The following is a 14,438-nucleotide window of genomic DNA, read 5'->3' on the forward strand; positions in this document are numbered from 1 at the left end:
TAAAAATATCTGAACTCTAAAAGTTAAACTACAAGGAAAGATTAACCAATTAGAGTTGTATTCCATTGAATTCAAAAGGTTAAGTTGTAATTCGATCAGTTTTCAAGATATTAAGGCATTGGGGATTGTGCGACTGGGGTCATAGCCTAAACATTTGAGCCAGCCCTTACAGGATGAAGTCAGGAAACACTTCTTCATGCAAAGGATAGTAGAATTTTGAAACTCTTCAATTAGTGATAGATCAATTATTAAATTTAAAATTGAGATTGATAGATTTTTGTTAACCAAAAGTATTAAGGGATCTGGGGCAAAAGATGGAGTTATATCCCAGATCAGCCATGATTTCTTTGAATGTTGGACCCCTTGAGGGGCTAAATGGCCTAATGTTACTTTATTCCTAACAGCCTTCTGAACTTGTCCTGTCATCTTCAAAGACTTGTGTATGTACAGCCACAGGTGTCTCTATTCCTGCTCGCCCTTGATAATTGCACCATTTAATTTATTTTGCCTCTTCTCATTCTTCAAAATTAATCACTTCTCACTCTTCCACTTGAAATTTCATCTGCTGTGTGTTTGCCCATTTCACCAATCTATCTGTCTCCTGAAATCTGTTAATATCCTCCTCAATGTTTACTACATTTCCAAATTCCACTGCACGTGCGATCTTTGAAAGTCTGTGCTGAAAATGCAAATCCAGTTACTAATATATCCTCAGTACTTAATGGATTTAAGCAACTCTTGTTAAACATGAATCTAATTCCCTGATTTTGATGTCAGCTTTTCCATTATTTAAAATACAAATGTACCAACAATTAACGATAATTTGATTCATTGAGAAATTTCAAATATGGCCTTATTAATGAATGATTGTTGATTAATGAATAACTGTTTTTCAGGAGCCCCAGAGGCATGGAGAGTTATGATGTCTCTCAAATCTGGTTTGTTGGCTGAAAGCACTTGGGCTCTGGACACTATCAACATTTTACTTTATGATGACAGCACTGTAGCCACATTCAACCTCTCTCAAGTAAGTGATTTTCCCCGTAATAAAGATGTTCTATTATATAATTTTAAGATCCTGTGATCTGAGACTGCCTGTTTCAGTTCAAGTCTGATGCTTAGTATTACTGACTTTAGCATTACTTTCCCCTCCAACTACATCTTTAGATAAACTTTCATGTTCTATGCTTCTTCTGCAACTGTTATAATTTGCAAGCCCTGTCCTGCTGAAGGAATCTGAGAAATCAGACAAGCTAGTTGGGTTTTGCAGTGATGATTATTGCACGATTTGCATTTTTAAAATTCTTTTGCAGAATGTGGCATCACTGGCTAGGCCTGCATTTGTTGTCCATCCCTAAGTGCCCTTGAGGAGGTGGTGGTGAGCTACTTTCTTGAACCGCTGCACTCTATGTGGTGTAGGTACATCCACAGTGTAGGCGATGTTAAGAAAGGAGTCAAATGGGAGTATTCTTCCATCTCCTGTTGAGATGCTGTGATCAAACTAATAGAGGAACAAGAGGACAATACAGCAATAAATGTGAAACATTGTATAGCCATGGGATTGAAGTCATAATGATGGTAATGCTGTAACATTAAGGCTACATCAATTTCTTAATTATTGAGAAGGTTTGGGATATTTAAATTATTTACTTACAGAATGCAGCAGCTCCTTAATGCTCTTTCAGACTCAATGGGCTGAATGGTCTCTTTCTGCACTGCAAAGATTCTGTGATAGTGCTATTAAAAAGGGGACATGGCTTGTCTTACCCCGAGTCTCCAACACTACGAAGAAGGGACTGGAAAAGCCAGGATTGAAAGACCCGGTCAGAAATATAGAGGCTTGGTGGACAAAAATGGGAGGCGATGGCCTAGTGGTATTATTGTTAGACTATTAATCCAGAAACTCAGCCAATGTTCTGGGGACTGGGGTTCGAATCCCACCACAGCAGATGGTGGAATTTGAATTCAATTAAAAACAAATCATTACTGATGAGCATGAAACCATTGTCGATTGTTGGAAAATCCCATTTGATTCACTAATGTCTGCTGTCTTTACCTGGTCTGGCCTACATGTGACTCCAGAGCCGCAGCAATGTGGTTGACTCTCAACTGCTCTCTGGAATGTCCTAGAATACCATTCACTTCAAAGGCAACTAGGGATGGGTATTAAATGCTGTAAGAAGTCTCACAACACCAGGTTAAAGTCCAACAGGTTTATTTGGTAGCAAATACCATAAGCTTTCGGAGCACAGCTCCTTCGTCAGATGGAGTGGTTATCTGTTCTCAAACAGTGCAAACAGACACAGAAATCAAATTACAGAATACTGATTAGAATGCAATGCTGGCCAGCCAGTGACGCCCATGAATGAATATAAAAATAGGAAGATTCAGGCCAGAATAATTATCAGAAAAGGCTGAACCAGCTGTAGTTTATTTCTCTAGGAATGTGTCGTTGAAAGACTTCAGTATTCCCCTTTATGTTGTCTGCTAATCTTCTGGTTATTTGAGCATTACAGTGGGCTGTTGCTGTAAAGTTCTACAGCAACAGGCTGAATTTTTATTTTCTAATATATCTGAGTACCCAGTTAATCATTTCAGTAATCACTTAAATTATTATAATTAAATTATTGCATTACAAACCCATTGTATTACTACTTAAAATATTATTTAAAATCTATTTCTTTACTCATGTCATCTCCAGACATCCTGGTCTGGTTTGCTCCTAGAGTCAGCAATGTCCATGAGGAAAATACCCTTTCAGTTGTGCTTTAAACTGAACAATACTGGCTGGTACATAAACATATTACAGCACAGATAAAAGAAAAACTGCACATCTTGGTAATTGGAAAATGTTCTTCTAACAAATCTGACGCAAAATGACAGCCTGTCTTTTTCTTTTTTAGATGCTTTGTGACATGGTTTGCATTTCCAGCATTTTATGTTTCTATTGCAGTTTAATAGGACATCAACTGTTACGCTAAATGGTAACACAGTTATTTATAGATATTATGTACCCACATATATTTAAATAGAAGTGCAAACAGTCATTGGTGGGTTCAACTACTGAGCTAACCTGTCGGGGTTAATGAAGTAGGTTTGCACTAACAGCCTGTAAATATCTTACTCAATTATTGGAAAATATACAATAGCAAGAAACATTACACCATGAATGCTGGGACCCTGGAAATGACTCTTTACCAGAAACATTCTTCTTACATACTGTCTGCTGTGGGTAGTGGCTGGTACTGATGCATTAGCCAAATTTGTGGATTATTCCTAAAGTGGTTTTTCTCTTGATTATTAACAAGCCCTTCAAACCTTTTCTTCCAAGTTTACTTCAAGATAATTGTACAAAAAGTATACAATGTATTCTTGACCTGACATTCCAAATGCTGTGGCCTCACCAACATTTTATATAGCTCCAGCTTGACCTTTCTGCATCTCGTATTCTAAGCCTTGGCTAATAAATGCAAGTATCCCTTCTGCTTACACCCTAGCTGTGACTCTAATACATTCTGCACACTCTCCTTTTTTCTTTCTCTATGCCTTGTCTGTATCACGTGCAATAAACAATACTTTTCACTGTATACTAATACATGTGACAATAATAAATCAAATCAAAATTCTTAATCACCTTATCTATCTGCCCTGCCACCTTCAGTGATCTGTGGTTATGCACTCTAAGGCCCCTCTGATTTTCAGTACTTTCCAGGGTCCCAGCATTCATGGTGTAATCCTTTGTCTTGTTAGCTTTTGTGAAATGCTTTTAGTTCAACTATGAAAGGCTAGTAATTTTATTTCAAATTGATGTTTTTTAAAGGTTCCATATGCTGCCGACACAAATTTGTTATAATGAGCATTCTTCTAAGTCAACTTTTGAATTAATTCTGCTGTAGTAGTTTTCAAAATTTTGTGTATGGAGAACCCGTTTAAATGTTGATGTTGTAGTTACATTCCTGAAACATGAAACTTCAATTGAAACAACTTTAAACAAACCACATTATCCCATTGCAACTGATCTAAAGGCTGCAGTTAAGTTCTGTAAGACCTTTCTCATCAGAAAAAAAACCTTTTACTTTGTAAGTTGAAATGCTGCGCATCCCTAAATTCCTGTACTTGTAAATGAAGTAACTATTAAAATAAATTTTAAAAATATGCTAACTTACTCTGACAACATCCCACTCCCCAATTCTTTACCACTGTCTGTTTTACTCTTCGATCCTCCTGCTCACTCATTCCCTCCCTCTCACACTTGTGCCTACTCTCTTGCTCTCGCCCGCACCCTCATCCTTGCCTGCAGCCTTCCCCTCACCCGCTGCCTCCCCCTTGCCCACTCCCCCCTCTTGAATCATCGCTGTAAGTGAGGTCTCGGGAGAGGAGTTGTGAATGGGAAGGTCAAAGAACGAAGCGATGAGTGGGAGGATCAGGAAGGTTGCGAGCAGGTGGATCTTGCAGAAAATCTGCATGCTGGAAGCTCAGAGTGGGAAGTGGCAAGCGAAACAAATGGTTGCGGAAGAGGGTCAACAAGTGGCAGAGAGTCAATGAATGGGAGAGGCCACTGCTAAATGGTGCCAATAGGGCCATGCAATGCTACATCAGCCCCAGCTCAAAGCAGCACAAAGGCAGAAATCCTGACAACAGGTGTACGTACTGACCCATTATATCCATGATGCTGACACTGAATGAGGCAATTTAAAATGGGGACCTACTGCATTTCTGTTCTCATTTCTGAAAGACTGTGTCAGCTACCCAAAAATCTGCATAATTGTTTTTATTACTATAAATAAAGCAACAAGATAACGTGCAACTAAAGTTAAAAATGTATAGACAGATAGAAAACTATGTACAGAATGATCCAAACACTGTACAGACTATACCTGGCCTAGTATATAAAGGTAACATAGAAATCTAATGACCTCATGAACACCCTTGAATCCCAATGTTGATCACATTAACTTATTTGAAAGTCTATATTTTAAAATAAAATGTTGTTGATAAGTAAACTAAGTAACTGAAGAGAATGTGCTTGAAACTCTGAAATGAAGTCCTTTTATTTCTGTTCTTCTTACAGCTGTCTGGTTTTCTGGAGCTCCTGGTAGAATATTTCAGAAGGTGTTTAATAAAAATATTTGGAATTTTAAAAGAGTATGAGGTTGGAGATCCAGGCCAGAAGGCTCTCCTTGATCCAGGTACATTTAAGAAAGATGATAACCATACTGAGGATGATATTAGAAAGGAGGAGACTGAAGATGAAATTGATGACAATGATGACGGCGATGATGAGGATGATGACATTGACCAAGAGGAAGGTGACCAGTCGGAAAGTGAAGACAGCCGAATTAACTTAGCAGCAAATGATTCACAAGTTGGTGATGAAAAGCCAAAACAAGCCAGTAAATTTGACAGGTTGCCATTGAAGATTGTGAAGAAAAAAGATCTTTTTGTGGTTGATCGTACAAGTAAACTTGGCCGAGTTCAGGAATTCGACAGTGGATTGCTACATTGGAAAATTGGCGGAGGTGACACAACAGAGCACATTCAAACCCATTTTGAGAGCAAAATGGAAACGCTATCACGCAAGAGGATGATGGGGTGTTTAAGTGGTCCAAGTAAAGAGAAAAAAACAAAAGAACACGAGAGCATTGAGAGCATCAATACAGAAGAGCAACCGGAAAAGAGTATCACAGCAACGATAGACGATGTATTGTCAGCTCGGCCAGGAGCCCTATCAGAAGACCACTCCAATGGTTCGGCTTCTGAGACAGACAGCAGTAAGTTTCTCTTTGGCATCCACCAAGCAAAAGCACACAGAAATATAAAATTATTGGAGGATGAGCCTTGCAGCCGTGATGAGACTCCATTGTGCACAATCTCTGACTGGCGGGACTCTTTGGTAAAGCGTTGTATTTGTGTGTCAAATATAGTTCGTAGTTTGTCTTTTGTGCCTGGGAATGACGCTGAAATGTCAAAGCACTCGGGCCTAATACTTATTTTGGGGAAGCTGATTTTGCTTCATCATGAGCATCCAGAAAGAAAACGAACACCACGAACTTATGAGAAAGAGGAAGAAGAGGACAAGGGGGTAGCCTGCAACAAAGATGAATGGTGGTGGGATTGCCTTGAGGTTTTACGGGAGAACACCTTAGTTACATTAGCCAACATTTCTGGGCAGCTGGACCTGTCTGTATACCCAGAAAGCATTTGTTTGCCAATTTTGGATGGCTTGCTACACTGGATGGTGTGCCCTTCAGCAGAAGCCCAGGATCCTTTCCCAACAGTGGGACTGAATTCAGTCCTGTCACCACAGAGACTTGTGTTGGAGACCTTATGTAAACTCAGCATTCAGGACAATAATGTGGATCTCATACTGGCAACTCCCCCTTTCAGCCGTCAGGAGAAACTATATGCCACTTTGGTTAGGTACGTGGGAGACCGGAGAATTTCAGTCTGCCGAGAAATGTCTGTTGCCCTGTTGTCAAACTTTGCCCAAGGGGACACATTGGTGGCTAGAGCTATTGCTGTGCAAAAAGGAAGCATCAGCAACTTGATCAGCTTCCTAGAGGACGGCCTCACTGTGGCCCAACTTCAGCACAGTCAGCCTAATTTGATGCACATGCAGCCTCCGCCCATTGAGCCAACCAGTGTGCACATGATGTGTCGGGCAGCCAAGGCTTTGCTTGCAATGGCTAGAATAGAAGAGAACCGTTCAGAATTTGTTTTATATGAGGGTCGCTTGCTAGATATTTCTATATCATCTATTCTGAACTCTATGGTTGCATCCATCATTTGTGATACACTATTCATGATTGGTCAGTTATGACAGAAGTGGGAAGCCAAGCATGTGTGAGTGGAGACAAAGGAGTTGCATTTGATTGGCTGTTTCTGTTATTTATCCAACAACAAAAATAATCTTTGCTCCTCTGCCCCATTTACTAAAGAAATTGGGCTTTAAAAAGTAGTCAATTTGGTCAAATATAAGATGGAAATAAATATTTGCTGTCTATGTGTAAGTACTTTTTAAAAACATTTTTTTAACCAAAGTTGCTGTCTAGTACAGTCGGGGTTATCTTTATCCCTAGATTCCCTTTGGATGTTTCTTTCATGTTTGTATGATATTTTTGGAAACGAGAAAAGGTGAATTTTGAAATGTGGCAAACATTGTACAATTAAATATTCTTTACCACTTAAAAAAAAAGAAAAAGAAAAAAAAAGCACCAGAATAATTTCAAAGTACATACACACCACAGAAAGCGCTGTGCAATAGAACTTAGTGATCTAGGTATAGGGGATCAAAAACAGGTGTGCATAGTCCAAATACAGAAGAAATTAAAATGCATTAGTCTAGCAGCAAATAAACAGTTGATCTGGGTTGTGGGGTTGGAGAGAAAGCGATAATAAACACACATTGCTTCCTCACATTACTGTCATATTCATACCTTCCTTGACCTTCCACAATATGACAGTCCTCAGCCATCTCTTAGTTCACTCAGTTCATCTTTTGATATTTTTTCCTACAGCAAAAGAGCTGTAATGTATATAGAAGTTGTACATTGCACACACCCTCAAACTATTTCTGTTGTGTTTGTTTTTTTTTAGAATGAGGTTTACAATTTTTCTTTCTCCATGATGTGGTAAGGTTTAACGAAAGTGGTAGATTTTAATTTTTTTATTATATATTTTGGCCATATCTCCAATGAGGGTGATGTACAAGTTTCTGTATGTATAAAGTTGTGCTCTATTTCAAGGAGAGCAGCTGATCACATTTTGCTTCATAATCAAGATGTGGAAAAGGTTAAGTACAGGTAATAATCAGAAATTTAAAAAATGAAGAAACACAATTTCAGAAATTTTTCAGTGCAAATCAGCATATTTGTATTTCAGATAATGTAGTTAAAAACTTGATGTAAATTCTTCCTTTTCCTCTGGCTTAATGAATATCATTTATTCAGTATAAAATCTTTATACTATATGTTCCACATGTTAAGAATAAATGTACATTAAATCTTAAGTGCTGTGATGATTGTTCTTGAATATCTTTTTAAATGATGCAAGTGCTTTGAAAGATTCCATCAGCACTGCCTGGAATTGAATCTTACAGTGGAAAAATGTAACCGTATTGCGAAAAAGATTAGTCACCTAGTCCAGAAACTTACTTTCTGTCAATGCTGTAACTCCCTGCAGACCTTGATGCATCACAGCTCCCAGAAAAAGGATACGCTTACTTTAAAATACAGATGTCATGGATGATGTGCAAGGAAATACATAGCAAAACATTAGATCTCATCATCTGACCACGTATTGTCTGAACTGTGGTGCAGCCTGTCTTTCAACTGTTTGTTTTTATTTTACCTATGTACAGTTTTGAATTATTTATCAAAGATTTTAGTTTTCAGTGACTTGCATCAAGTTTTACATTCAGAGATGTCTCATCTTTTCGCTGTATGTGAATGCATATGTCACGGTTTGTACATATGACAAAATAACATATTGATCTTTTGTTTGGAAGAGGGTTCACTAACAACTAGGGATTGTCAGGATTCATTTGTATTTGCCAAGCTTGACCATAATCAAATCTTAATGAGTTGAACTTTGTTTTGCATTAAATAAGATTCCTTTATGTAAATTAATAGTTTGAACATTCTTTTTAATGGGCAAGCAGAGTTCCGTATCTCTCCCAGTTCCCCCATTAAGAACAGTTATCAAGAACCAAATGATATCGCCACAAAGTTGTTTGTTATGGTGAGGAAGGAGGCCATTTGGCCCACCATGGGGAAAGGGGAGATGACGCGCATATCAGCCATGATCGAATGGCGAAGCAGAGTCAATGGGCCGAATGGCCTAATTCTGCTCCTATATCTTATGAACATATGAACTTATCATATCTGCACCGGCTCTCCAAATGAGCAAGCCGTCGAGTGCCAATCCCCTGCCTTCTCCCTGTAACCATGTACATTCTTCCTTTTCAGATCACAGTCTAATTCCCTTTTGAATGCTTCATTTGAAACTGCTTCCACCACACACTGATACAGTGCATTCCAGATCTGAGCCACTCCATTGACCCCTGAGAAACTCCACTATAAGCGTTCTCCAGCACAAAAAACATCCATTAATCACTATTTTTTCCTGTCATTCCACCAATTCTGTATCCATGTGGCTATTGTCCCTTTTATTCCATGAGCTATAACTTTTCTCAAAAGTCTGTTGGTGACACTCTATTGAATGTCTTTTGAAAATCCATGTAACCGCATCAATGGCATCACCCTCATCAATCCTCTCTGTTACCTCTTCAAATAATTCCAGCAAGTTAGTTAAACATTATGGCTGGAAATTTACCGCCCCGCCCGCCAAGGGAATCTGAGCAGGCAAGGGGCTCACCACGGAAAGGTCTATTGATCTCAGGCGAGATTTTACGGTTTCCTGTCCTATGTTCCCTTAAGAAATCCATGCTGGCTTCCCTTAACTAACATCTTGACTGGTGTTCTTGGCGGTCCATTAATTGAAAATTGAAGGATGAGGAGAAGCTTTAAAACCAGTATTTTCACAAAGGTAAACCACAAACAAATAAAAGCTTTCAAAAGCTCTCAAGAACCACTTGATCACAAGTGACCAAAGTAGCATTGCCCATTAAACATTCAAAAAGAACACAAACCAGAAATGGTGCTCAAGCATTTCTATTTTATTAATCTGAAATCTGTTTTGGTTCTGCCATGTACTTGGATGAAGCAGGGAGAGTTTGAAGAATCAGATAACAAGCCACGTGTATTATTGAAATACTGCTGACATATTTGTGCAGTGGTTTTGTTGATCATTATTTGGTACTGTGCTGGAGACTTCTAGTGGCAGTTCAAATATAGTCCAAAAGCCTCTTCAAGGAACTGAGTAAATGGCATTCCAATGGTACGCATTAGAGGGCTGATTTGTCTGGCTAAGTCCCATGCTGCACTGGATTAGGAAAGTGTTATTTTTAACAATATTCACACTTAATATTGCCTTTTAATATCAACATTTCATACTGTCTTTTTTAATGTATAAATGCAGGACTGATGTAACATTTTATCAGTATAGAGCAGGATACAAATCCTGCTTGATCTGGTTCAGATTAGAGCCTGTAAATAAAAGTACTTTTGTAGCACAAAAGATGCATCTTAAAATTGTTTTATATTGAATTCTCAACATCCTCTCAAAATTACTGCCCCACCGTTTCTTTCTTCATGCTGGAGTGCTGTTCACTAATCAAGCAGCTCTCCAATATCTTCCAGTCTTCATATGTGACTCTAGTCTGGGTGATGTCTTTCATCTGACACTTGGAATACTGTGTGCAGTTCTGGTCACCCTATTATAGAAAAGATATTATTGAACTTGAAAGAGCGCAGAAAAGATTTACTAGCATGCTACTGGGACTTGATGGTTTGAGTTATAAGGAGAGGCTGGATAGACTGGGACTTTTTTCTCTGGACCGTAGAAGGCTGAGGGGTGATCTTATAGAGGTCTATAAAATAATGAGGGGCACAGATCAGCTAGATAGTCAATATATTTTCCCAAAGGTAGAGGAGTCTAAAACTAGAGGGCATAGGTTTAAGGTGAGAGATACAAAAGTGTCCAGAGGGGCAATTTCTTCACACAGAGGGTGGTGAGTGTCTGGAACAAGCTGCCAGAGGTAGTAGTCTTTTAAAAAGCATTTAGATAGTTACATGGGTAAGATGTGTATAGAGGAATATGGGCCAAATGCGGACAATTGCGATTAGCTTAGGGGGCAAGTTGGGCCAAAGGGCCTGTTTCCATGCTGTAAACCTCTATGACTCTATGATCTGTGCTGAGCCAAGTTTCACGGAAGAGGACACGATTCCACCATCCACTCCCCCCACTGTCACTTGCTGAGGTGTGACTGGAGATGGGGCCAGCTGCTGCAAGGGAGAGGTTGAATAGAGACTAAAGGGAAGGAAATTGGGATAGTGTGATAAGAGATGAGAGAACATTGGGCCAGTGGAGTGGAATTTGTGATTAGTCAAGAGTTTTGGATCGAGGGGGGATTGGGATTTGGGTTAATAGGAAGCCAGGTGATTGGAATTTGGAGAAGAAGAGTTGGAATATTTGGATTCAAGGATGGAGGGTCAGAAGTCTGAGATCAGAGGGGTGATATTGAAATTCTGGGGGAATTCAAGTGATTGTTTAAACTTGAGGCGGATTTGGGATCGGGGGATGTTTGAGAGGTTTTGAAGTAGTGGACAGAAATTGGGTTGTAATAATGGTCAGGATTTAATGGGATGTCAGGATATTGGGTTCTTGGGACTTTCAGACAATTGGGATTTGTGAGGCTGCATCAGATTGTTCCAAGTCCTTCTCCAGGACCCCATAGAATTTGTAGTCGAAACCCAAGCTTCAATCAACACCGTGGAAAACAGATGAGAAATGGGGTACGAGAGGGAGACTGGCTGTCCAGGTGCCAGAGATATTATTGAATATTTTTAAAGTAATACATTAAGCATGTCTTGCAAAGCATTGCACTCAATCCTTCTAAAGGTTTGGGAGATAGGTTGAATATCTTTTTCAAAAGTTAATGGAGCAAACTGATTTGGTTTTAATTCTGCATGGCCTGCTTAAAATGTTATTTAAACCTTGGCTCTGAGTTGTGTCTTGTTAGGTCCAGATATAAATTCTACACTCCTAAGCCCCCCTCTTTTATGTTTGAATTGGAAGAGTAGGAAAAGGAAAGAGGCTAAAGGGATTGAGGGATATGGGGGAAGGGAGGATCAGGATATTGAATTCCATGACCAGCCATGATCAAAATCAATGGTGAAGCAGGCTGGAAGGGCCGAATAGCCTATTCCTGCTTCTTGTGTCTACGTTAATTGGAGAGTTTGTAAAATAAGACCATCCAGAATAGGCTGAGCTAATTGGGCCCAATAAATCCACTCTCTGAAACAGAATCCAGAGAACTTAAAGCAAGGAACTCAGCAAATTCACAGTGCGAGAGTTATACTTATAGTTGTGAAAAAAAATACTGACTTATCAGTGATTTTGTCACAGCTATACAACTTAGGCTTTATGATTAAGGTCTGACAAAAGAGACTAGCTGGCAGATGAGAATGGAGAGAGACTGTCTTGGTGGTTGGGATTTTAAATCTTGGAGAGACAAATGCTCAGATCCATTCTTTTTATTATTTCAATTTACTAATGATAATTATCAGCCTAAACCCTTAATGAAGTCATTTTGGCTCAGAGAAACCAATGCTACCAATTTACTTGAGGGAAAACAATTACTGCTACTATCAGTGTTTGCATTACAAAATAAAATCTAGCTTTTCCAAAAGCAAAATATATGGGCGGGATTTTCATTTTCATTCTGTGCTTGCCCCAAGACCAGAAAATCCCGGCCCAAAGTCAACAGATCTTTGCATAATCCTGTCCCACCTGCTACGATTCCCATGGTGGGCAGGACAGGAAAATTCCACCCTGTAATTCTGACAATATACTTCACAGTAAGTTGTGTAGCTCTCCCTCCTAAACTGTTCAGTTTGCAACCCAGAATACATTTAGCACCAGTTGGATAAATCACCAGTACATTCACAAGAATTAAGTATTTCTTTGTGGGAAATACGTGTTTTGATTTGTGAGCAATGGGTAGCGAAATGATTCCAAAATGCAATAAAACAACCAGTGGTAAGTAGAATGATGAATTCACAGGAAAGTTATGTAAAGCTGAATTTTCTGAAATGCACTGTTGTTTATAAAGCAGCAATCAATATTTTCTATCCGCCGGTCTTCTGGTATGATATGTTTTTCTAACAAATTATTAAAATGTGTAGCAATTCACATTTTTTGAGAAAATTATTAAAAATGTGTAGCTATTCCTCTGCTATCTCTTCCCTAGATTACTTTAAAATATATGGCTACAACCCATCCAGATTCTGGCCGTGCTCACCCCAAAAGCAGAAAATCCCAACTAAGGTCAATGGACCTTTGCGTGGCTTCCCCCCCCTGCCCCACTATGATTCCCATGGTGGGCGGGACACAAGATTTCCCCCCAGGAGTTTTATCTTTTTTGAATTTGATTAATCGATTCAATATGTTGCCTTTTATTATTTTAAATACACTTATTGTGTCATTGAATGTCATGTCTACCTGTCCCGCCCTCAAAATTACCGAAGCAAAATAATTATTTAATACTTTTGCCTACGTCGCTAATACTTGTAATATGATCTTGTCCATCTTTTAATCATCCTATTCCCATCACTGCCTTTCTCTTTTATTGAGGTACCTGCAAAATATTTTACTATTTTTTTTCTTGATAATAAAATTTCATAGTTTATCTTTGCCTTCCTAATTTTTTTTACTTCATTCCTAATCTCTTAATGTTATCTCATCCTGCTCTCCTGTTGTTTGTAGACTGTTACTATGTGCAAATTGGCTGCCACTTTATGTTACAACAATGTTTACACTTCACAAATAATTTGGCTGTACAATGTGTTAGGATATCCTGGGGTTCTGAAAGGTGCTATGTGAATTCTCCCAGCTCTCTGTCACACTTTAAGATGATAATCAATAACAATTTGAATGGGAGCTATAGTAAAATGTCCCAAGGCACTTCATGGGAATGTGCTCAGTCAGAAAGGCCTGTATTTTTGAGGAGTACTGAAGGCAGATTTGAAGATGGGAGGAGGGAGCAGAAAATCCTGTAAGGATGGCTGCACAATGTGGTCCCCCCCTCTGCCTGAATTTCCCAGTGTGGGCTGTCACTGAAATTGGCAACCCAATGAATAGAGGTGGATCAAGAATCAAAATGAAACACTTTTTTTCTGAGTGATGCAAGTTTGCCAGCATTACACACATTCCCCACATTCTCAGGACCCAGCAATGCTTAGGATATGGCCCCTCAGCTGAAGGTCAGAGAGCCATCAGAGGCTACTGCAAATGCTGGTGTCAGCAAGATGCAAGGCTCAAAATGATGGAATGAAGATTGAATACATTCATGTTGAGTGACTCCCCTCCACACTGAGGACCCTCCCAGTTTTGGGCCATGTTTTTATTGCTCCCTCTGGACCCTCCATTTTGAGGCATCTCCTTAGGCCTCCCACTCCCAGTAGCATTCTCCCATTGGGTTTCCAGCCAGCCCTGCTATCAGATATTCCTATTGATCTTCGTGGTTCCGTGTGCCAAACCCCTTCCCCCCCCCCCCCCCCCCCCCCCCCCACAATCCCTAATTGGGCAGCAAACATGGAGATGGCCTGTTAATTAGCTCTGTGCTGTAAAATCGCTCAGACTGACTGCTGACCTGGGCTTGTTTGGACTAGGAAATGGTCCCGATTCCCCTACATTTTATGAGTTGGAAAGATTCAGACCAATCAGACAGGCGACCGAATGTTTTGTCAAGTAGATTTTTAGCTGAGTTTTAGTGAAGGAGGGAGAGTCGGCAAGATAAAGAAACTTGGGAAGTGCTT

General features: G+C 39.4%; 1 protein-coding gene across 4 annotated transcripts in view; it reads left to right on the forward strand.

The window, feature by feature from the left end:
• The window catches only part of LOC144504532 (AT-rich interactive domain-containing protein 1B-like), a 602,681-nt gene extending 592,554 nt beyond the window's left edge, over positions 1–10,127 (forward strand). For all 4 annotated transcript variants that reach the window (XM_078229967.1, XM_078229969.1, XM_078229968.1 and 1 more), the window contains 2 exons: positions 897–1,027; positions 5,072–10,127. In XM_078229967.1, the coding sequence (XP_078086093.1) occupies positions 897–1,027; positions 5,072–6,820 (1,880 nt within the window). In that variant the 3' untranslated portion in view covers positions 6,821–10,127. The remainder of the gene's footprint in view (positions 1–896; positions 1,028–5,071) is intronic.
• Positions 10,128–14,438: the final 4,311 nt, after the last annotated feature.

This window comes from Mustelus asterias, chromosome 15, assembly GCF_964213995.1.
Source record: "Mustelus asterias chromosome 15, sMusAst1.hap1.1, whole genome shotgun sequence".
Taxonomy (NCBI): Eukaryota; Metazoa; Chordata; class Chondrichthyes; order Carcharhiniformes; family Triakidae; genus Mustelus; species Mustelus asterias.